General features: G+C 43.4%; 1 protein-coding gene across 1 annotated transcript; it reads left to right on the plus strand.

Moving 5' to 3' along the window:
• The first annotated feature begins 1591 nt into the window (after window positions 1-1591).
• mrpl39 (mitochondrial ribosomal protein L39) lies at window positions 1592-22323 on the plus strand. Its single transcript, XM_078233037.1, has 10 exons — window positions 1592-1866; window positions 5036-5242; window positions 6562-6701; window positions 9006-9105; window positions 10276-10343; window positions 15578-15690; window positions 17149-17214; window positions 18716-18869; window positions 21931-21978; window positions 22137-22323. The coding sequence occupies exons 1-10, from the start codon at window positions 1824-1826 to the stop codon at window positions 22185-22187; spliced, it is 990 nt and encodes a 329-aa protein (XP_078089163.1). The 5' UTR covers window positions 1592-1823; the 3' UTR covers window positions 22188-22323.
• Window positions 22324-24055: the final 1732 nt, after the last annotated feature.

Consider the following 24055-nt stretch of genomic DNA (forward strand, 5'->3'; position numbering starts at 1 on the left):
CTTCCTCCATGAAGACAGAACTAAAGTGGTTGTTTAATTGCTCTGCTATTTCCTTGTTTTCGATAATAAATTCTCCTATTTCAGACCGCAAGGGACTTACATTTGTCTTCTCTAATCTTTTCACATACCTATAGAAGCTTTTACAGTCCGCTTTCATGTTACTTGCAAGTTTACACTCATACTCTATTTTTCCCATCTTAATTAATCCCTTTGTCCTCCTTTACTGAATTCTGAACTGCTTCCAATTCTCAGGTTTGCTACTTTTTTCTAGCAACTTTATATGACTCCTCTTTGGAACTAACACTGTCCTTAATTTATTTTGTAAGCCACGATTGGTCTGCTTTTCTTGTTGTGTTTATGCACTGGAAAGGAATTTATAATTGTTGCAATGCATACATTTGTTCCTTAAATATCAAAACATTCCAGTAAATTAGTTAAATGTGATTTCCCCTTAACAAACCCATGTTGGCTTTCCTTAATTCTGGCGGCATGGTGGCACAGTGGTTAGCACTGCTGTCTCACAGTGCCAGGGATCTGGGTTCGATTCCCAGCTTGTGTCACTGTCTGTGTGGAGTTTGCGCGTTCTCCCTGTGTCTGTGTGGGTTTTCTCTGAGTGCTCCGGTTTCCTACCACACTCCAAAGGTGTGTGGGTTAGATGGATCGGTTATGCTAAACTGCCACTTAGTGTCAGGGGGACTAGCTAGGGTAAATGCATGGGGTTATGGGGATAGGACCTGGGTGAGATTGTGGTCGGTGTGGATTCGATGGGCCGAATGGCCTCCTTCTGCACTGTAGGATTCTATGATTCTATAAATTAACCCACATGCGCCCTCGTGACTATTCATTTTGTCCTCAATTATCATTTCCAGAAGCTTCCCCACCAACAATGTTAAACTGACATTACCTGATTGTGGATAGAGAAGCGAGCCAATGTTTCAAGTCAGGATGGCCCTTTGTCTGACTCAAAAAGGTTATCCAAACTCGAAAAGTTGGCTCTATTCTCTCTCCACAGCTGCTGTCAGACCTGCTGAGATTTTCCAGCATTTTGTTTTTGTTCCAGATTCCAGCATCTGCAGAATTTTAAGGCTGCATGGTGGCACAATGGTTAGCACTGCTGCCTCACAGTGCCAGGGACCTGGTTTGATTCCTGGCTTGGGTCACTGTCTGTGTGGAGTTTGTACGTTCTCCCCGTGTCTATGTGGGTTTTCTCCGGGTGCACCAGTTTCCTCCCACAGTCTGAAAGACGTGCTGGTGAGGTGCATTGGCTATGCTAAATTCTCCCTCAGTGTACCCGAACAGGCGCTGGAGTGTGGCGACTCGGGGATTTTCACAGTAACTTCATTGCAGTGTTAATGTAAGCCCACTTGCAACACTAATAAATAAACTTTATAAACTGATTGTTGGTGGGATTAACTTCAGTGTGGCCTTATCTCAAATTATACACTGAAAAGATGCAGAGAGAAAAAACATCCTTTTAAGGTAAATCTCCCTCGAGAGTGAAGCTGCTCTGGATCCTGACTGAGGACCAAGTGGCCCCGCCCAGTCCAAGAGGAACATGCACAATGGGCGGCCCCAGTGACGTCAGCCGCGCACCGACGTGGCCCTGGCGTCACGCCGCCGTGCATGTCAAGTTGACGTGAAGCTGCCGGGTCCGCGGAAAGGCGGGGCCGGATTTAAACAATCTTTAGGCGCCCTGAGTTCGGCTAGTGACAGAGAGGCTGTTTGGTAGCCATCTCTTGTTTCATTGTGGTGCGGCCGATAAGACTATTTTGGTTATTTGACCGCGAATCGGTTTGTGTTCCCCCTCCCCCAACTTCAGCACTATGGCTGCTGGTTGTGTTCGCCGGGTTTTGGGTCCGTGTGGGAGTGAGTATCTGACATTTGGTTCCGCCTACTGTTATATCCTTCTGACACTTCAGAATTTCTTAAAAATTTACCACAGGCAGTATAATCTATAATATTCAGTGCGAGCTATAGTATGCAGTACGATGCAATCAGCAATGTGAAATAGTTATTTATTATACAACATAACCCACAAAACAATACAATCCACAATCATAGAATTATGTAACACAAGCAGAGGTCATTTTGCCCATTGGCTTTTTGAAAGAGTTGTCCAATTTTAGTTCTGTTCTCTAGAACCTCTCTCATTCCTCTTCCCACTCCCCCCCCCCCCCCCCAAGAACCCTGCAAATTAGCTCCCTTCATGTACTTTGCCTTTACCCTTCACAGTAAGAAGTCTCACAACACTAGGTTAAAGTCCAACAGGTTTATTTGGAATCATGAGCATTCAGAACCTTCACTCACCCGATGAAGGAGCAGTGCTCAGAAAGCTCGTGATACCAAATAAAACTGTTGGACTTTAACCTGGTGTTGTGAAACTTCTTACTGTGCCCACCCCAAGTCCAATACTGGCATCTCCAACTCATGTTTACCCATCATGTACATGTCCAGTTGCTTCTTGAAAGTTCCTATTAAATCTGTTTCTACCACTCTTTTTTTTCAGCTGATGCATTTCAGGTCATAGCAGCATGATGTGAAAACGTTTTCTAATCTCTCAAATTCTTTTGCCAATTATTTAAACATGTGACCTCTATTACTGCCCTGAGATGTGTTGCCCCAAAATGTTCACAATACTCCAGAGGAACTTGTACAAGAGGTTTAGCATAACTTCCTTGTCTTTCTATTTAGTGCCCCTATTTATTAAGCTAAGTATTCCACATGTTTTCTTAACTGCCTTATCAACTTGCCCTATTATCTTTAAAGATTTGTTAACATGCACACCTTGGTCTCTCTGTTCTTTCAGCTCCCACAAAATTGTGTGGATAAAATTATACCTATCTATGTAACCTTGTCCTCCTACTGTGTCTTTAGTTGCCTGGGCCCTAAGCTCTGGAATCCCCTTACTCGGTCTCTCAATCTCTCCTCTTGTAAGATGCTATTTAGTGTACCTGTTCTTTGTTACTTGGCCTAATATATCCATGCATCAATTTGTGTACACTCCTGTGAAAAGACTTGGGATGATTTGTTCAAGGTTCTATATAAATGCAGAACATTGTTGTCATGCTGGTTCTCCATGTTTTACTTCCAAAAGTACACCACTTGAAATTTATCCCCATTAAGTTAGTTTAACCATTTCACTAATCTGTCAATGCTCTGAAGTTTGTTCTATTTTCCTCACTATTTATTATGTTGACAAATTTTGTATCAGCCACAAACTTTGAACTGTATTCCCTATACCGAAATCTCAGCCACTTTTACATAACAAGAAAAGTAATTGTCAGGCCCCTGGGAATCTCACTACATTATAATTCTGTTAGGAAACCACCTATCCTCACCAAATCTCTGCCTCCAGTGCCTTACTCAATTACAGAGCCAGGTTATCACCCCCTGCTCCGTTCATCAACCCACTCCATTATTTCATCAAAGAAATTCAATTAGGTCAGTCAAGCATGATTTGCCTTTCTCAAACCTGACCGTCTCTTGTTAACTAACACTTCTCTAAAGGAGAGTTAATTTTGTCATTGACGTTGGCCTCCATTAGTTTATCCATTGCTAATGTCAAACTGAGTGGCTAAAGTAATCAGATTAAATCCCTGCCCCATTATTCGAAAAGTGGTAAAACATTTGCAACTCTCTGGTCCTCTGGCACCAGTCCCATATCCAAGTAGCATTGGAAGAGTGTGGCTGGAGCATCTGTGACTTTCATCCCACCTTCCCTTAACAACCTTCGATGCATCCTGTTTCGATAGGATGACTTGTGCAGTTTGAATGATACCAACTTACTTGGGATAAAAATAAAGGAAAAGATGTTATTTAATATCTCTGCTTTCCTTCTACTGTGACGTTAACTCATCCTCTTTTGTGAAGAGAGATACAAAGTACTTGTTCAGTATCTCCATTGTATATTCTTCCCCCGCAAGCAGTTTTGCATTCTTGTTCCTAATCAATTCCTTTGTTCCTTATTTTTCCTTTTATATTGCTTGCTGATATTTCTCCCTGCACTCATTCTGTCTGGTTTTCTGCTGTATTCTGGATCTGACATTTGTCATTAACCTGCTTTTTCTGTTTATTTGAACCTCTGATTCCTTTATTGCCATTACTCCTTCTTGCTAGCGCAGCTGTTATAGGGTCACTGCAGGCAGATTGTATAATTTTATTATGACAGGTCTACATGGGCAACTTCCAATTAAATGTCAGCTTATGAATTTATATAATGGAGATGGAAAAGTAAGGTCAGAGAGTGGGAGTTAATTGAACGAGGGTGTGCAGGTGTAATTTTAAACCATGCATTCTGGGGTTTCTTTGCTGAGTTCTGGTTAACATTGGGATGGTAGAAAGAAAATTCTATGGCCATTGCTGCTGCTGCACTACCAAGCTTGATGTGACAGAGTAGACGAACCTTTTCCCTGCATTTAACCTATTTTGTTGCATCCTATATCGTTTGATGCAACAATGTGGAGGAAGCTTTCTCCGCTATGTCATGGCAATAACAGGGTGGCACCTTACACTAAAGGGTTTGATAGATAGGGAGATGGTGAGAAACTGTTCCCACTGGTTAGAGACCAGAGAGTACAGATGTGAGGCAATTGGAAGAGGAACTAGAGGGGCGATGAATCTTTTTTTCAGCAACGTGTTGTTATGATCTGAAATGCACTGCCTGAAAGGGTGGTAGAAGCAGATTCAAAGATCCAGGCCAAAGATGTGTGGGTTAGGTTGATTGGCCATGCAAAATTTGTCCGAGTGTCAGGGGGTTAGCAGGGTAAATATGTGGGATTACGGGAATAGGACCTGGGTGGGATTGTGGTCAGTGCAGATTAGATGGGCCAAATGGCCTCCTTCTGAACTGTAGGGATTCTATGATTCTATAGTAACTTTCAAAAGTAAATTGGAAATGTACTTGAGGAAGAATTTGCAGGGGAAAGAGTGGGAGAGTGGAACTAATTGGCTAACTTTTCAAAGATCGTGATGGAACAAATGACTTTCTGTGCCGCAGGCTTCTGTGACCAGCTTTTTTGTGTTGTTTCCTGTCCAGGATTTCTTTCGACTTCCTCAGAATCGTACTTGGCAAGCACAGAGCGGCTTCTGAGGCGCAGTGAGCTGTTTGACAAGGAGAAGGTTAGACAGCGAGCCTTGGTCCCGCGGATTGAGAAAATTGAAGTTAAACATGTGGGAACGCCTGATACCGGAACGGTCTTCATCATGAACAAGGACCTTTCCACCCCCTACAACTGTGCCATGCGTAAGTAGGTGCTCGATAAATTAGTAGGTAGTTTAGGCTTTGAGAGGTCCCATCAATGTTACAGAGAAGGAGGAGCAAGGTCATGAAAGAATTTGATTGAAACAATTTTATATTGGAGCGGGGATAAACTAGGTTCATTATAGGTCAGCTAGGAGAGGTGTGATGGTGGAGCAGGACTTGCTGTGTGGTTGAACAGAGAGTTTTAAATGTGCTGAAGTTTGCAGAGGGTGAAGGATGAGAAGCCACTCAAGAGAGCATGGGAATAGTCAAGACTGAAGGTGCTAATGGCATAGGTGAGAATCTTACCAGCCGATATTGTAGGTGGGAAACTGTTATAATGGGGATGGATGTGATGCGGCCTTGATAATGGAGAGGCGGTGGTTTGAAGAGGGGTTTGATATCATTGCCCAGAGAATGAAGATTGTGACTGGGGCTGAAAGCAAAGACTTTAGTCTTTTATGTCCAGCTGGAGGCAATTATGGCTAAGCTCAGACTACTCAGTAAAGTAGTTTACAGTGAAGGGGACAGTGATGATGGAGAGGGGGGGGGCTGAATATTGCCATTGTACATCTGCAACCTGGCCCCATATCTAATGAGGCCCTGAGTTATGTATTTGTAGAGGAGTAGGGGCTTAAGTATAGGTACTTGAAGTCACAGTGTGGGGACATGGTGAGAAGTCATTGCTGGAAATTCTTGGGACTTTGGTTTGAGCGGTGAGTGTGGAATTGAGTAAGAGCTGTGCCACTGAACTGGACAACGGGGCAGAGATGTTCGAGGAGGATTGATGTTGATTGAGTCAAAGGCAGCAGAGAGATATTGACCTATTCCAGCAATGCCTCAATTTAAAATCTCACTTCTTAGCAAATCCATCCATCGCTGTAACTTCTGTAACTTTCTCCAGTTTTACAGCCCCTGAAAATTCTGCACTCCTCCAATTCTAGCCTCTTGCGCACCCCTGATTTTCATTGCTGCACCATTGCGGTTGCATCTTAAGCTGCCTGGACCCTAAACTCTAGAATTCGCTCCCTAATCCTCTGCCTCTCCAGCCCTCCCACTCGCTCTCTCTCTCCTTTAACCAGCACTTTTTAAAATCTCTGTTTGGCAAAGCTTTTCGTTAGCTGCCCAAATATATTTTTAAATGGCCTGGTGTCAAATTTTGCTCTGATTAAGTCATGTGAAGCGTCTTGGGATGTTTCACCATCCCACAGGAGCTATAGAAATGCGCGCAGTTGTTGGTGTTTGTAAAATTTCTGTGCTTTTAGAAATGCGAACTGCTGGATTCTGTAACTTCTTCAACTGTTTCTTATCCCTGTGCACAGATATGAGTGAATGGTGTGTAAAGCGTTCTATACTTGCATTGGTGGATGGGGAAATCTGGGACATGTATAAGCCCCTCAACAAATCCTGCGACATCCAGTTCCTGACTTTCAAGGATGAGAACCCTGACGAGGTTAATAAGGTAAACACCCTACCTTAGTGTGGACAGAGGTGGCAAAGTGGGGAGAAGGAACAGAATTTTACAGCTTTACCTTTCTTCTTGACCCAGCTCCACAGGCAGGAATTGTACTTGAGATCCTCCTGGCTCAATTCCATACTTGTGGTTGCCTCTCTAAATTGTGCTGTAACTGGGGAATGTTTTCTTCTGCTTTAGTCAGTTGTGCGGGGGGGAAGGATGTTGCCACAAAACCAATTTGTCCAACTGTAATTTCTGGATGTGTTTTGGCAGAAAAAGACTGTGGCAAAGATGCTCGTTTGTCACTCTGCACCCTGCCCCCTCTATGACGAGCCCATCAGCTATAACCTGGTTTCTTTTGAGAGAGAGAAAGGGAGCTTAATGAAAGAAGGCAGCAGAAACATTCTGCCAGTTATCACGTGTTGCTGTTAATTCATCATGACAAATCATTCTCACTACAGCCGCCACCAGTAACAAACTTGTAACTACAAGTACGGACCAAAATGTCACCTCTAGATAAGCCAAGTTGGGAAGAACGTATCTACAATTTATGGTTCCACAATTGAAATGAGCAATATATGAAAAATTCATGTACTTTCTATACTTCAAAATAGTTTTTTTATGTCCAGAAACTTGAATTATCCACTAAACAGTCCTCTTGTAGTGTCACAATTTTAAACAGATGCTTCTTACCACGTACCCAGTCATATCTTTGTCAACTCTTCTACATTCAAACAAGTGATGACTTATGAAGACATCTTTCTATTTGTTCATTGCCCATGTCTTCTCCTCACACTATAATTGCTCCTGTGCTGCACGTTTATGTTTATTTGTCCATGTTCATTCAAAGCTCTGAATGCAGCATCATCTTCCACCATTCAACCTCATTATGTTAGCTTTTCACACCACCTATTAACAAGCTGCTGAAACTGTAGAATTTCTCCCCTCGCGCAGTCTTATAGAACTTAATCAGGTGCTATCAAATCACTGCTCCCTGATTTACCTGGTCGTCTTCTGGCTGTTTTTAACTTCGTTCTGCACTATTGCAGCTGTGACAACAGCAACTTGTAATTATACAAAATGTTTGAAGTGGAGAACACGGATCAAAACGTTTTTGCAGAAGTGTAATCCAAAACTGGATGCCAAGCTTAGAAGGCAATTTTGGGAGACTGTATGTGTGATTCAAGTTGGTTTTAGGAAAGCAAATCGTGTGCTGTACTGTTCTATGTTCTATGTTCAAAGAGATGGTGACGGCAGTGTGGTTTAGAGACAGAACTCCAAAATGTTGGTTTATGTTGGTATTGTTGATCTGATGTCAGATGACACTGTGCGCTGGAAGGGTTGTGGTGAGAGGCTGTTGGACTGGAGGAGGTTAAGGGAAAGGGAGCAGTGAGGCTATGAAAGGGTTTACACACACGTACAAGAATTTCAAATTTGAGGCTTCATTGAGTTGTACAGTGCAACAAAAAGGCCCTTTGGCCCGACGTGTCTGCACTGGCCATCAAACACTTATCTATTCCAATCCCATTTTCCAGCACTTGGTCTGTAGCCTTGTATGCTATGGTGTTTCAAGTGCGGGCAAATATAGGTCAGTGAGGACAAGGGAGATGGGCAAGTGATACCTGGTGCGAGACAGAATACAGGATTTTGAGTTTAGGGAAAGCTGAAGTCTTATGAAGGGAGCAGAATTGGATGCTGGCATGGAGAGCATTGAAACAGTTGATAAAGCACTGGATGAGGGTTTCATCAACTGATTGAGTTAGGGACAAAATTGGATGATGTGAGTCTGGGCTTTTTGTCAAAGTATCTCATCCCCTCCCTCCCCCCATCTCCTCTCAGCTTTCCCCTTTGGGCAAACTTCCTGATTATCAGAAAACAAAGCTTTTTAAAAGAAAAAGACTCTTTTCTGTTGTACCCGTGTCATGTCACCAAAATGGTGTCATCAATATACTCGTGGCATTGGCAGTTATATGGGGGTGAGTGTAAAAGCAGTTCTTTGCTTACAAAGTTCCAGAAACAATGGTGAGATGCTGATCCAGTGAAACTGTCTGTGCCCTTTGCTCATTATGGAGCAGCTTTTGCTGAGACTCCAGCAAGCAGTTAAAATGTGGGATCAAGGTGTGATCCCAAATATAGGGCAAACACAGAGAAAAATGAAATGGACAGATTAAGAAGAATCCGAGTGTATACTTTAATTTATTTTGAGGGCGAATTGAAGATTTTGTATAAGCTCTCCCATCACCTTCCTATTTTTGTGGTGCTTGTGAAGATGTGATTTAATGTTTATTCTGCATTTTTCTTTTTTAACAGGCTTACTGGCGCTCATGTGCTATGATGATGGGGTATGTCCTTGAAACAGCATTTAAAGATGAGTACCATGTTGAACTGATCAGAGCACCAGATGTACCAGGTACTGTGTATCTTTTTTTTTTAAAGGAAACTGAGTTTAACATTGTCCTATTTTCTTAGTTATGACCCGATTAACCCAACTGTCAATTTACCATTCTCTAGGCTTCCAGGAAGTGATGAGAATGTAGAAGTTAGCAACCACTTGGAGTACTTGAGGAGAATAGTATTGGCACATTTAAAGAGAAGTGAGATGAACACAAGGGCAAAAGAAATAGGATATGGTAATATGGTTCGACGAAGAGTGACAAGAAGGGGGTTTGTGTAGAACATTAACATTGTCATTAACATTAACATTGGGCGGCACGGTAGCACAGTGGTTAGCACTGCTGCTTCACAGCTCCAGGGACCTGGGTTCGATTCCCGGCTTGGGTCACTGTCTGTGTGGAGTTTGCACATTCTCCTCGTGTCTGCGTGGGTTTCCTCCGGGTGCTCCGGTTTCCTCCCACAGTCCAAAGATGTGCGGGTTAGGTTGATTGGCCATGCTAAAATTGCCCTTGGTGTCCTGGGATGCGTAGGTTAGAGGGGTTAGTGGGTAAATATGTAGGGATATGGGGGTAGGGCCTGGGTGGGATTGTGGTCGGTGCAGACTCGATGGGCCGAATGGCCTCTTTCTGTGCTGTAGGGTTTCTAAGAACTCTAAGAATTGTCGTGTTGTGCTGATTGGCCTCTTTCTGTGCTGTACATCTTGTGTTATTCTATGATCCACAGATGTGCAGGATAGGTGGATTGGCCATGCTAAATTGCCCCTTAGTGTCAGGGGGATTAGCAGGGTAAATAATTGGGGTTGCAGTAATAGTGCCTGGGTGGGACTGTTGTCAGTGTAGGCTTGATGGGCCAAATGGCCTCCTTCTGTACTGTAGGGATTCTATGTTAGGGCAATGGGTAACCTCAGCCTGATGTGACATTGAGCTGAAGAGCAGGTGTGGGGACGCTATTATTCCTCCTATATGGTTTTGGAATAGACTGATAGGCGATATGTAATCATGGCATGTTTCTCATCCAGTTGGGCATTCCCCTGATTGTTAGTGTTCACTGTCTCCCCAACATGAATGCGATGGCCCTAAACGGGTAAGGATTCATGGGCTTGAGAAAGGCATTGCCCCTTGTCATCAGTAACGTTGTGTTTTCCATTTTGAGATTATTACAGTGTAAGATTTACTTTCTGTCGCAGTGATTTCTGGAGCTTTCTGTTATGACGTGATACTGGATGAACGGCTAGATGACTGGACGCCCTCAGTGGTAAGTGTGCTGTTATTGATCATCCCCACTTAGAGCATCCATAATTAATTTATTGTGTGACTTCTCCACTCCCCCAATCTCCCTTTCCTCTGCACACCGCAGACTGTGACTGAATTTCCAATATTTGTGTCCAGACCACAAGAAAGATTGTCCCTGACTGCTGGGAGTTGAAATACCAGCTGTGGGATTGCTCATGATACGCCAGGGGATGGGGGGTGAAATAATCATATTATGATGCATCATTTGCACACCATTATCCTGCTGTGAAGGTAGAGCCATTTACAGCACAAGAGGAGGCCATTCAGCCTGTTGCATCTGTGTTGCCTCTCTAAAAGTGCTGTCAAATACAGTCCATAAATCTACAAGGTAGCTTGTAGGTAGCTTGAAGGTAGGGCATTAGTATGCCCTTTTAAGGCCATAAAACGTAATGCAAGTAAGCATGATCAGTGTCAGATAATGGTTAATTGTGGCCACAAATAAGCACAGGTTCAAGCTCAGCTAGAGGTTAATTGCCATTGGTGAGGGAAGTTTGTAGATTTCCAGGTTCTGGTGAACTACTTAATCTTCTTGGTAATCTATTCCAACTCTATACCCTCTGAGCTAACTGTGTTCCTCCTATCCTCATCTTTTGCAGATCCCAGTTTTAATCTTCCAATATTACTGCCTCTGCCTTCAGCAGCCTAGGGTCTAAACTCTAATTCCCTCCTTCCAGGGTGGCACGGTGCCACATTGGTTAGCACTGCTGCCTCACAGCGCCAGGGACCCAGGTTTGATTTCAGCCTTGGGTGACTGTGTTTCTCCTTGTGTCTGTGTGGATTTCCTCCCACGGTCCAAAGATATGCAGGTCAGATGGATTGGCCATGCTAAATTGCCCATTAGTGTCCAAAGATGTGTAGGTTAGGTGGATTAGCTGTGGTAAATGGGTGGGGATACAAGAATAGGGCAGACGGGAGGGACTGGGCAGGATGCTCTTTGAGAGCCGGTGCAGACTTGTTGGCCAAATAGCCTCTTTCTGCACACAAGGGATTCTATGGTCATCCTCCTCGAAGATGCTCCAGGGACAAGGTTTTGGTCATTTGCCCAAATATCACCTTGCATGGCTTGGTGTCACAATTTTGGTTGCTAAGACTCCTGTGAAATGCTGTAGGTGCTTTGCAGGGCTAAAGCCTGCTATATAAAAGCAACTAGTTGATCTTGTTCAGGACAATATAACCATAGCTGGGCTTATTGTAATATGCCGCTCGTTGTGAAAACGCAGGAGCTAAATATATGTGCCATTTTAAAACCTGTCACCTGCCATGTGATGTCTCCGTCTATACTGAGATAGGCCTGTTGGGAGCAGATTGAATCATGCAATCCAGAAATGAGCTGAAGACACATGCAAAATATGACCCATTGATCACTTGGGAATAAAATGTTCATCACAGCTGAGAACAGCCAATTAAGCACAGTCTGGCAGTTGAGGTGGGATTTTCCTGCTTGTTTCCTACACTTGTCGGGGCAGTTCACTGTGAGGTGCATTGCGGGTAGATAACTGAAGCAAACCCTACGTTCTCTATCTCCTTTAAGTTCAGGAACTTGACCATTTTGGAATTGAAGCTATTGTAGATCATGTTCTACATATCAAATCTATCTGCCAGGTGTGAATGCCACACTTATCCTTTGTACCTGATACCTGTGCTATGTTCAAAGCGCTGGCAGGATCCTGGAAAATGTGGATCATTTTCCCTATCTTGCGATGAAGGCAGAAGGTGAAATGCAACTTTGTCTCCAATGTGCCAGCTCAACCCTTGGCTGATTGAGGACTTGTGGGAGTCTCGGACTTGTGACTGACCAAAATTGAGATTATTTATTTGGGAAGGCAGCAAACACATTGGGCTGGATTTTACAGCCTTGCTTGAGCAAGCCAGGAAATTCCCGTCTGAGGTCAACAGACATTTCCGTTGTCTGCCTCTCGCCTGTTCCGATTCTGTGGTGGGCGGAGCGGTAGAATTCTGGCAACTGAGAAAGTTTGCCACGAGCATGCAAAGTCAAGGTGTTGGAGAGAGGGCACAAGCCTCCAAACTGCTGGACTCTTCAGACACCACCCGCCCCTCGTATGGCAGAGACCGCAGTTCGTGCATTGGTCTTATCAGACATCCCGAACTCGATGAACCTGAGTGGAAGCAAGTTCTTGATCCCGAGGGACTGCTTAAGAAGGAGAAAAAGGCATTATACCCTATACATAGTGGAGAATGGTAACAGAGCATGGAAGTTGCTCTCCCTTACCAGGTGTGATTTTAATAGTGCATCTTGGATTCTTTCCCTTTGTTAACAAAAAGGCTTCATTTTCCCAGGTGTCGTTTAATGTTCTGACCACATGGTGTCACCCTCGTCACATTCCCTCGCAAAACTGCCGTGAATCTCCTGACAGCTGTGAGAATGAGAGGCAGCCTCCATCACTGCAATGCTTGAAGTTCATTGCCTGGAGGCAGAGTGAAGACCCTGCTCACAGTGAGCTGTAAACTTAACGTTAATGCCTTTTATATCAAATGGTGATCTCGGCTAAAGCCACAGTGCGACCTCTATAAAATGATAGGAAGCTCTGTTCAGGCCTGGAGAAACGTGTAAGGAGTGAAAGATTCAAGGCAGCTGCTTTATCTCAAAGGCTTTACAAGTAGCTTTATCTGGAGTATTTACCTCCTTGTTTTGAGTGGGGGGGGGGGGGGGGGGTGGGGGTGGTGTGGTTGATACTTGGATGGAGTGAAGTTGAATTCTTATAACGTGTGTGAGGGGCAGTTTATGGAAGATGAAGTAAAGGCAGGATGAGAAATTTCTGTTGTTATCTGAAACACGCTACTTGTAGGGGTGGTAGAAACAAGATTTCATAGAAGCTTTCAAAAAACAAGTGGATATTTATTTGCAGGGAACTAACTTGTAGATTTATGGCGTGTTGGACTGTATTTGACAGCACTTTTAGAGAGACAACACAGATGCAACAGGCCGAATGGCCTCCTCTTGTGCTGTAAAATTGTGTGCTCCTGTGCTCCTTGTATCTGTACTCTTGGACATTGGAGAGAGTGCAAGACTGGTCATAAGACGCACTTGCCTAGCCACTAGAAACCGTGGAAATCTTTTCCTCAAAAGGCTGTGGATGTTGGGGCAATTAGAGTTCTCAAGACTGAGACAGATTTTGGTTTGGTAAGGATATCGAGGCACATGGAGTTAAGGTGGGCAAAGAAAGTTGAGGTATACATCAGCTGTGATCTAATTGAACAGGTCTGATGGGCTGAATGGCCTACTCCTATCGCGTTCCCATTTTTGATTTCAGTTAGGATGGGAAGTGAGGATCGAAGGGAGATGCATTCCAAAATATACACTTCTATTGATATCACATTCCTGAAACATCCCAAAGTTTTTCATCCAATCGATTACTTTTGCAGTTCGGCAAACATTGTTGCAAGGGCTACTCCACTTTGACACAGAGGCCAGTACTTTCCGATTCTGTTATTGGGGATGGAAATTGGTGATTTGGGAATCTGAAAAAGGGGAGGATTAATTACTTGTTCAGAATTTCCCCAAACTCAACACTTTTCAGACTTCTTCTATCAATAGAGAAAGTCTGACTTGGGTTCTAACAGAAGGCCCAGCAGTTAGCAATTCAGTTCACCATACAGATGCACCATTGAAAGAATTTTTTCTGGTTGTATCACAGCTTGGCATGGCTCCTGCTCTGCCCAAGACCGCAAGAAACTACAAAGGGTCATGAACGAAGCCCAATCCATCACGCAAACCAGCCTCCTATCCATTGACTCTGTCTGTACTTCCCACTGCCTCGGAAAAGCAGCCAGCATAATTAAGGACCCCATGCACCTCGGACATTCTCTCTTCCACCTTCTTCCATTGGGAAAAAGATACAAAAGTCTGAGGCCACGTACCAACCGACCTAAGAACAGCTTCTTCCCTGCTGCCATCAGACTTTTGAAGGACTTAGCTCGTACTAAGTTGATCTTTTTCTACACCGTAACTATGACTGTAACGCTACATTCTGCACACTCTCCTTTCCTGCTCTATGAACGGTATGCTTTATAGCCTGCAAGAAACAATACTTTTCACTGTACAGCAATGCATGTGGCAATAAATCAAATCAAATAGAGAATGTCCCCCAAACCCAATTCAACTGCTTGCATAGAACTCCAGTAACACCTTTTAGAATTTTAAAAATTAAAAGGTTTATTTAAAAAAAAATTCCTAAGCATGCAAGATACACAGTTAAAACAGCCTTGCAGAAAACACCTTCTCCCTTCCGCCCCGGCACCAAAAACAAGGTAAACTGGCTTTTTGGTAACAGCCCTCTGATAGTTTCGTAACCATAATGATCCAGTAATATGACCAAAGTCAAGGAATTGTTGTCTAAAGAAATGCCGGATCACTTTGCAAACACTTCCACTTTGGTATGGAATTCCAAAAAAAAAGGTTCAGAAACAAACTATTTTTCAAAAGCCCTTCTGGCTTAACACAGTGTGGCTACTTCTAATTCTAAACTTTCACAGCTTCTCAGCACAAAAGGATTGGTCTTTCAGCGCTTTCTCCCACAGCCACCAGAACTCGGTTAACGTCCTTTCTTAAATATCTTTTTTCCTCCTTCATCTTGGGTTACATGGTCCCCGAACACCTCTTAAACTCAGCTTCTCTGAATATAAAAATATTTCATGGCTTTTAAAAGAAATTTGCCTCTACCTTTGGGTTAATAAAAAAACCTCTGAACTCTCTTTTGAAATTCAACAGCTGAAAAACCAAGTTTCCTCACTTATCTCTCAACGCAAACTTTAGATCCAACTTATTTACTTGCAACTCAAACTCACCATAAGCTCTCATTACAAATGAACCAACCTAACATCTTTAACCTTTCTTCTTTTGGCCCTCACTGACAACTTGTCTCTAATAACCTTCACCCTGTTTAATTAACCTTGAACACGCAAGTGGCTTTCTTTACTGGCACTAAATACCAACAAGATCCCAAAATTTAAAAAAAACTCTCGTCACGCAAAGAAAATGGATACAAAAATAGTCTGCATGAATAGTCTTGTCCTGCAAACTTCCCTCATCCTTGTATGTTCTTGTTTCTTGGTTAACATTACATCATATCTTTGGATGCAGACCTGCCAGCCTCCACTTTAGGTGGTTAAGGATAGGATTTGGTTTGGTGTATAAGCCATGTTCTCAGCCTTGTGTTTCTGTCTTGTGTATTGCAGGAGAACTTGCATTCACTCACTAAAGAGGGTCACCGGCTTATTCATAAAGACTTGCCCTTTGAATCTTTGGAGGTGGCACCCAAGGTTGCAGTGGAAATATTTGCGGAAAACAAGTAAGCATGAAGATATCGGAGTGGTCACTTTTGGACAGCTCCAACTGACCCGGACAGCTGCTGTGCTGCTCATCAGACAGTTACACAGTGCAGTACATCTTACTGTTTAATTGATCTCTGTTTCCCCTTACAGCCCCCCCCCCCCCGTTTCCCCTTACAGCCCCCCCCCCCCGCCCCCTCTTTTTTTCTTCCACCCTAAAGATACTGGGATGCAATTCCGTAGGTTCTGACAGTCTTCCAGTCCCTTGCCCCATGACTGTTCTTGATATGTGAATTTTGGATAGAGTGTTCAGTCTCACAGTTTATCGTTTAAAAAAAAAAACAGCCAGCTCTCCCAGGGATGCATGCTTGTACTCGCTCTCCTGCCATCAAATGTTACTGATCAGGAGTGGGAACTCTGGCTGATGTGTTCTTCACGTCCCTGCCATTTTGGATTTCTAGTAGCTCCTGTACTATCGTTCTAGTGTGAATAGCCAAACTGACCTGGGATTATATCTGGCATACTCCGGATGGAGTGTCAGAGAACTTTAATATTTCTGCTTTCATTGTGAATTGATTTTCTAAATGAATTAATTCCTCTACACACAAGGTGGGGGAAGGAAGGTGGAATGATCTATAGGTTGGCCAAGGGCTGCTCTGACCATCGGTTCAGACTTTTGCACCCCAGTGTTCCACAGATACTCCATTTTTACACTTATTACACTTCCATGTTTATTGTAGGGAAGCATTTAGCCTGTGATTGGTCTGGTCTGATAGCTTCAGCAGCCTGTCTGAATGTGTTCAGGTTGTATTCAGCGTCCCGGACTGACGTCCAGGGCTGACTTGTGTAGCTGCTATTCCATAAACAAGCTAGCTCAATCCTCCTTCCTCCAAGAAGGGTATCAGTGGGTCAGTTTTTCTGGGACATGTGCACATTGAGGAATCCCCCATCTCATTTGGGAATGAAAATCCAAAGTGGTGATGTTGCACCTTGGGGCAGGCATTTGGGGAAATAGTACAGCACAGGAAACAGGTCCTTCGGCCCTCCAAAATACTTGGTGTCCCAGTTCAGAGAGGGTGCTATCCACCATTTGGGCTGTGTGACTGCCTACTGTTTTAGGTGGTTGTATAAAGAGAATGATATAAACGGTGATTGGGAAGCTGAGGTGATTACTCTGTTGTGCGTTGCATAAGTATGTTCATGTTTTTGATGGTTTTCTTTTGAGTTAATGAATTGTTGTGTGTGTGTGTCTACGTTTGCACTTGACAATTGTCAGTGGCGTGAGTATATTCAGTAATTGTGTCTCTCTCCGGCAAGGAGACAATGAATATGCTGCACGCTCAATTTCTGTGTCCTGATGTGGCTTCATGGGTGTGAAAGTGCACATTTGACACGTTGCCATATTGTGATAAATGTGACAAAATATATATGCAACGGCAATCTTTACAGAACGCTAACATGCCTAAACCTCTTCACAGGCACAAGTTAGCTGCGATTGAAGAGCAGGCATCCCTCCATCCCAATAAACTTGTAAAGCTGTACAGGTGAGAATTGCTTTAACTAGTCTGTGATACTGTCTACCTCAGTACAGAATCTGTTGCGTATAAATGTGGAATATATAGGGAATATATATGGGGAGAACAATCTTCTGCATTGTTGACCCTACAACCTCTGTAAAGGTGAGCGTGAGGTGTCCATTTGTAGCAAGTCCTCCAGAACTTTGAAGAGCACCTGGTAGTATAGATTCTGCCCCGCTGAACTTGGATGTTGGATTGGGAGAGTGTGTTTAGAGCTGTCAAACTCGCATGAAGTGCCGGTGGTGGGAGCAACTTGAAGTGATTTAATTAAGAGGTTGTTTCCCCAGCTGGTAAATCTATAACTAGAGGTCATAACCTCAGGATAAGGGGTCAGCAACTTAGGAGTGAACTGAGCAGATATTCCGACACTCAGAAGGTTGTGAATCTTTGGAATTCTGTACCCTGAAGAGTCTGGATGCTCAGTCATTGAGATTGAAGCTAAGATCATTAAGAGTTTTAGATGCTTAGGGAATTGAGGAATATGTGGATTGGGTGGGAAAGATCAGCATTGATCTTAGGAAATGGTGATAGAGGGTGTGGATGTGTAAGCTGGAGGGTGGGCTGTGAGTCAAGCAAACTCCTTTTGTCCCAGATAGTTTCTTGAGCATTTTTGTAGCTCTTTTTGTAATCAACCTAAGCAAGTGAAGAGTATTGGATCACACACCTGACATGTGTCTTGCCCTTTCTCTCGGGCTCCTGAGTTATACGATTCGTCATTCGGATATCCTGCAGTCATTTAACATTTAATTTAGGATATCCAGTAAGTCCCGAATTGAACTTTTCTGTATGCTATTATGATGGGGACAGCCAACTGTTGAATTAAAGTTAAAAGTTTATTTATTAGTCACAAGTAAGGCTTACATTAACACTGCAATGAAGTTACTGTGAAATTCCCCTAGTCGCCACATTCCGGTGCCTGTTCGAGTCAAGGCACCTAACCAGCAAGCCTTTCAGACTGTGGGAGGAAACCGGGGCACCCGGAGGAAAGCCACGCAGACACAGGGAGAACGTGCAAACTCCACGCAGACAGTGACCCAAGCTGGGAGATCTCCCCAGATCCTTGGCGCTGTGAGGCAGCAGTGCTAACCACTGTGCCACCATGCCACCCCGGACTTGAATGGTGTGGTGCAATGTGATCATTAGGATTTCAGTAAGCTGTAATGGTGGGTGTGAAATTTTCATCGCGTTTTCACATTTGGATCTGAAAAACCATCCACTGAATGGTTAAAAATTCTGAAACGTGTGCAAGGATTTAAATGAATCCGACTAGTGTTAAAGTATGCAAGTGATTTGAAGTAACTCAAGTGCCCAGCAGTAAAGATCTTTGGCGTGAACCTGGTAATAATACTGGTGAAGTACTTTGAATGGCCTGAATCTCGTCAACTAATCTTTCCTTTGCATTTGAATATGAACAGAATGTTCCCTTACACCAGAATGTGAGCCCCTCGATCTCTGCCTGTCTCTGTAGGTGCGGGGATTTTGTAGATGTCAGCAATGGACCGCACATTTCCAGGACCAGTGTCTGCTCGCAGTATGAGATTACTGCTGCCCACAAGCTGAACACAACCCAGTCTGGACTGGTGCGGAGATTCCAGGGAATCTCTTTGCCCCTTCGCCTGAAGGTAAGCAGACAAGGTGTTTGAATCGCTCGAAATGGGAGCACTCTGCCTTATTTAGCCTATGTGTGATTAGTAATATGTTCTCTGTCCTAGTGCAGTGGCTTTGTCTGGTATTTTGTGATAGTCATGTAGGTTAGCGTATCCAGCTTCAATAACTAGTCTCTGCTGATCTACCCGATTATGGATTAGGATGCCACCAATAACTGAGGAAGGAGGTAAAATCAGTCACAGCTCAACTGTAGAATGGTGACATGTCAGTGACTGAAACATCCCAGTGTTGGCTGACTCAGGAGGTAAGAACTTGGATCAGGCCCTATCCCCATTAGAGAACAATTGGAGAAGGATCAGTCTCCTGGTCCACACATGGTCAGGTTATAGAATGGCACTGGTCGAGGGCAAGGAACAGGTGGCCTTGACACCAGTGGGTAAAACTTTGTTGACTGTAAACTGAATTGGTTCATCATCAATAAGTAACCCTCTGGTTATTACGTTCCATTGTTACTGATAAAGCTGCAGGAATTAGTTCTTTGCTGATTTAATCCTTCATTGCAGACATTACACTCTGTCTGCTGAATGTGAAAAAATCACCAACTGATCGCAAACAAAATTAAAAGCCTCAAGTACACAAGAATGGATGGACGAGGTGGCTTTTTTCCCCCACAGTACATAATGACTTCATAACTTTCAGAAGGGAATTGGATCAATACTTGAAAGGAAAAAAATTGCAGGTTTCATAGAATACAAGGAGGTTTGGCCCCAGCTGTGGTATTGTGTTCAGCTTTAGGGTCCACATTTTCGGAAGAAGGCATTGGAGAAAGTGCAGATGAGAATGATGAGGAGCTTGAGTAATGAAGATAGATTTTTTTTTTGTTATTCATTGGATGTGAATGTCACTGGCTGGGCCAGCATTTATTCCCTTTGAACAGAGTAGCTTGCTAGGCCAAAGGGGCAATTAAGTGTCAAACGTAGGTCAGACCAGATAAAGAAGGCTGATTTCCTTCACTGAAGGGCATTAGTGAACTTGATTTTTTTTTACGATCATCGACAATGGTTTCATGGTCATCATTAGACTTTTAATTCGAGGTTGTTTTTATTGATCGATCTAAAGAACAAAGAAAATTACAGCACAGGAACAGGCCCTCCAAGCCTGCACCGACTATGCTGCCCGACTGAACTAAAACCCCCTACCCTTCCAGGGACCATATCCTTTATTCCCATCCTATTCATGTATTTGTCAAGACACCCCTTCAAACTCTTCCACTACCTCCCCCGGCAGCAAGTTCTAGGTACTCGCCACCCTATGTGTTTTTTAAAAAACTTGTCTCGTACATCTCCTTTAAACCTTGCCCCTCGCACCTTAAACCTATGCCCCCTAGTAATTGACTCTTCCACCCTGGGAAAAAGCTTCTGACTATCCACTCTGTCTATGCCCCTCATAATCTTGTAGACTTCTATCAGGTCGCCCCTCAACCTCTGTCGTTCCAGTGAGAACAAACCAAGTTTCTCCAACCTCTCCTCATACCAGGCAACATCCTGGTAAATCTTTTCTGTACCCTCTCCAAAGCCTCCATATCTTTCTGGTAGTGTGGTGACCAGAATTGAACATCATATTCCAAGTGCGGCCTAACTAAGTTTCTGTCATAGTGGGATTCGAACCTGGGTGCATTACTAGTCCAGTGACAATGCTCAATGCCTCTGCTTACCTCTGGCGGGAGACTGTTTCCCTTGGAGTGAGGAAGACTGAGAGGAGATTTGATAGAGGTCTTTAAAACCATGAAGGGCCTGGAAGAAGGAGATGGGGAGAAATTATTCCCACTCATGAAAAGGATTGAGAACAAGAGGACACAGATTTAAAGTAATTGGCTACAGAAGCTAGTGACCGTGAGAAATGAGAAATTGGATGAACAGCTTCATTGCATTCTTCAAATATAAATCAGTCGAATGTCCAAGTTTGGCAGGCCAAGTCCAGAGGCCTCGGGGAGCCACAACCAGCCCATGGGCTGTGGATTGCACAAACCTTCATCCTGAGAGTATTGAAAGATGCCAAAAGAGAAAATGCTGGAAAATCTCAGCAGGTCTGGCAGCATCTGTATGGAGAGAAGAAAGCTGACGTTTCGAGTCCAGGTGACCCTTTGTCAAAGCCCTTTGCTGAGAACAGCACGCTCAGCCTCAGAGAGGCAAGGGCTGGAGCTAGAAGAGATGGGGTTCGAGGGATTGGTACTGATGGAGGGCCTAGGATGGGCAATGGTGTTGATGAGTTGTTGAGGCTTGCATTCCTTAACATCTGCAAGAAACAGGAAATATTTCTTTTTAAGATGTCAAATGATGCAGAGGATGAAGTGAAACTAGGGACAGGGACAGCTTTGAGACAGAGTAAGGCGGTGCTGTGGAGAGAGATGTTGAGTGTCTTCATGTGGCTGCACATGGCACTGTAAAGCTTTCAGGATGCAGCAAGAACAGCAGTTTGAAGAATGTTGTATATCCTGGAAGTACCTGATCCTGGAGGTTACATGCGGGGTGGAATTTGAGTTGAAATTCACGTGGGATAAATCGGAGACGAAGACAGTTACTGAGGGAGAAAATGTGGCTGTGGAAGCGAGTCTTGGTAAATATCTTGTCCAACACTAAGAGAGAAATGGAAAGTGGTGAAAGTGGATAGTGGGAGGGAGAGACATACGGAAATCCTGTCGGAGAGAAGAGCAGTACTTCTTCAGGGTAGGCATTCCTGGAAAAGATGTGGCAGTGAGTTAAACACTGGATAAAATCAAATTACTGTGGATGCTGGAATCTGAAACCAAAAGAGAAAATGTTGGAAAATCTCAGCAGATCTGGCAGCATCTGTAAGGAGAGAAAAGAGCTGACGTTTCGAGTCCAGGTGACCCTTTGTCAAAGCCCTTTGTTATTTATTGAAAAATATCAATTTTCTTTTTCTTCTGAGGACCATATGGTTCAGTGTTGCACAATAATGAAGGGTTCACGTTGCAATTTGATCCTTTTAATTAATTCTATTTCTCCTCTTCAATTCCTAATAACCCACTTTTTTATTCCCATTCCCTTTCCATAGACCCTTTTCGCTGTGTGGGAAAGGTTAAGGCAGAGATCCCAAAAACTGGTGAGTTGAAAAAGTTCAGTTTAACACCTTTAATTGTGTATTTATTTTAACTTTGCACGGGTGATTATTAAAGATTGGTTTATTTTAATTTTGTTGCTATTTGGTATACTATGGGGAAAAGAAATGTTGTATTTCACCGTTTCCTCTGTGTTCCGCAGATCACAGAAGACAAAAGTCCTGCAGAGACATTGGAAGGAAGAGCATCGTGATCAGATTGCACAAGGAGACGGGGCAGGGAACATAAACCATCTGGCTTTTAAAAATAATTATTGTAATATAAGTAAATGGGCTAATTATGTACACAGTAAAATATAAAATATCACCCTCAATGAGTTTGTTGTGTTGAAGAGGGATGTGTGTAGCATGTTGTTGTGATCTGGAATGCACTGTGTAAAGGCTGATGGAAAGAGATTCTCTACTAACTTTTAAAAAGGAAGATGGATATATATATATTTGAGAAGGAGAAATCGGTTGGGCTCCAGGGGCAGAATAGAGACGGGGACTAACTGGTTAGCAGACGTATGCATGAGGGATTAAGACAAAATCTGTCAGGACTGCATTATATTTTCTCAACTTTTATGAAGACGCTGATCTTTTAGGTTACATTTCCACGGGGCTGGTAGTTGTTGGGTATCCAGCCCTGAAAAGCCACATGTCTCTGTGTGTGCTCCAAGGTGGAAAATTTGAACGTGAGTGTGAACTGGCTGCTCAACTTAGATAAAGGTGATGTTGGATTTGGCTATGATGCCCTCCTAAGGCACAAAAGCATCCTTAAATAGCCCTGTGTTAGTCAGAATCAGAGAAAGAAATCTGCCCGTAAGGGGTCAGAGCTTTTTTATTTCTCCTAATTGCAACTTTTAGATATTTATAAAAAATTAATTTCTTCACGGGTGCTTTGGCTAAATCAAAATTTTTTTTTAATAAGTCTTTTTACCCATTAATCCTGTGTAAGATGTGACGCTATATATTCTCTGGTCACTAACTGAATGGTTACAGCATTACAAGGATAGTTTTTGTCCCAAGGTTAACTAATGGGGAGATTTGTCAGCTTGGCTCAATGGGTTTAAGCTCCACTTCAAAACATGATCTGGGATGACCCACCAGTGCAACATGCAAAGAGCACCACCACATTGTCAAGAGGTTGAGAGACATTAAGCTGACATCCTATCCACCTGTTTTGCTGATTCAGATAGATCTTGAGATATGATGTGGAGATGCCGGCGTTGGACTGGGTAGGTAAGAAGTCTCACAACACCAGGTTAAAGTCCAACAGGTTTATTTGGTAGCACGAGCTTTCGGAGCGCGGCACCTTCATCAGGTGAGAATTTACCACTCAACTGATGAAGGAGCAGCGCTCCGAAAGTTCGTGCTACCCAAATAAACCTGTTGGATTTTAACCTGGCGTTGTGAGACTTCTTACTGATCTTAAGATAGAAACAGGAGTGGGTCATTTAAAGCCTGTTCCATTATGCTGGTTCGGTGAACTAATTCCATATGCTCGCTTTTGTTCCATATTCCTCAATAACTTTGGTTAACAAAAATCTCAATCCCATTTATAATTATCAACTGATTTAAATTCAATTATCATTTTCAGACAAGTGCTACAAGTTTCCACCACCAATTGTGTATAGAAATGTTTCCTAATTTCACTTGTTTTTAAAGTTATTAGTGTCACAAGTGGGTTTACATTAACACTGCAACAAAGTTGTTGTGAAAATCCCCGTGTCGCCACACTCCGGTGCCTGTTCGGGTACACTGAGGGAGAATTTAGCGTAGCCAATGCACCCTAACCAGCACGTCTTTTGGGCTGTGGGAGGAAACCGGAGCATCTGGGGAGAATGTGCAGACTCCGCTTAGACGGCGACCCAAGCCAGGAATCAAACCTGGGTCCCCAGTGCTGTGAGGCAGCAGTGCTAACCACTGTGCCGCCGTGCCACTTGTAAAAGGATGGGCTTCAGATTTTAGACTCTTGCTTCTTCATGTTAAACTCCCCAACCAGCAGCAATACTTTCTCTGTCCACCCTATCTATTTCCCTTAGTATCTTGGAAACTGATCAAATCACCCCTAACTTTCAGA

This window comes from Mustelus asterias, chromosome 17 (assembly GCF_964213995.1).
Source record: "Mustelus asterias chromosome 17, sMusAst1.hap1.1, whole genome shotgun sequence".
Classification (NCBI taxonomy): domain Eukaryota; kingdom Metazoa; phylum Chordata; class Chondrichthyes; order Carcharhiniformes; family Triakidae; genus Mustelus; species Mustelus asterias.

Excerpts from the sequence above, each read along its gene's own strand:
- mrpl39 (XM_078233037.1), top strand. The coding sequence starts at position 1,824 with ATGGCTGCTGGTTGTGTTCGCCGGGTTTTGGGTCCGTGTGGGA. Across the intron at positions 1,867-5,035 it reads GGTTTTGGGTCCGTGTGGGA|GATTTCTTTCGACTTCCTCA; the intron begins GTGAGTATCTGA and ends TTTCCTGTCCAG. Across the intron at positions 10,344-15,577 it reads ATGACTGGACGCCCTCAGTG|GAGAACTTGCATTCACTCAC; the intron begins GTAAGTGTGCTG and ends TGTGTATTGCAG.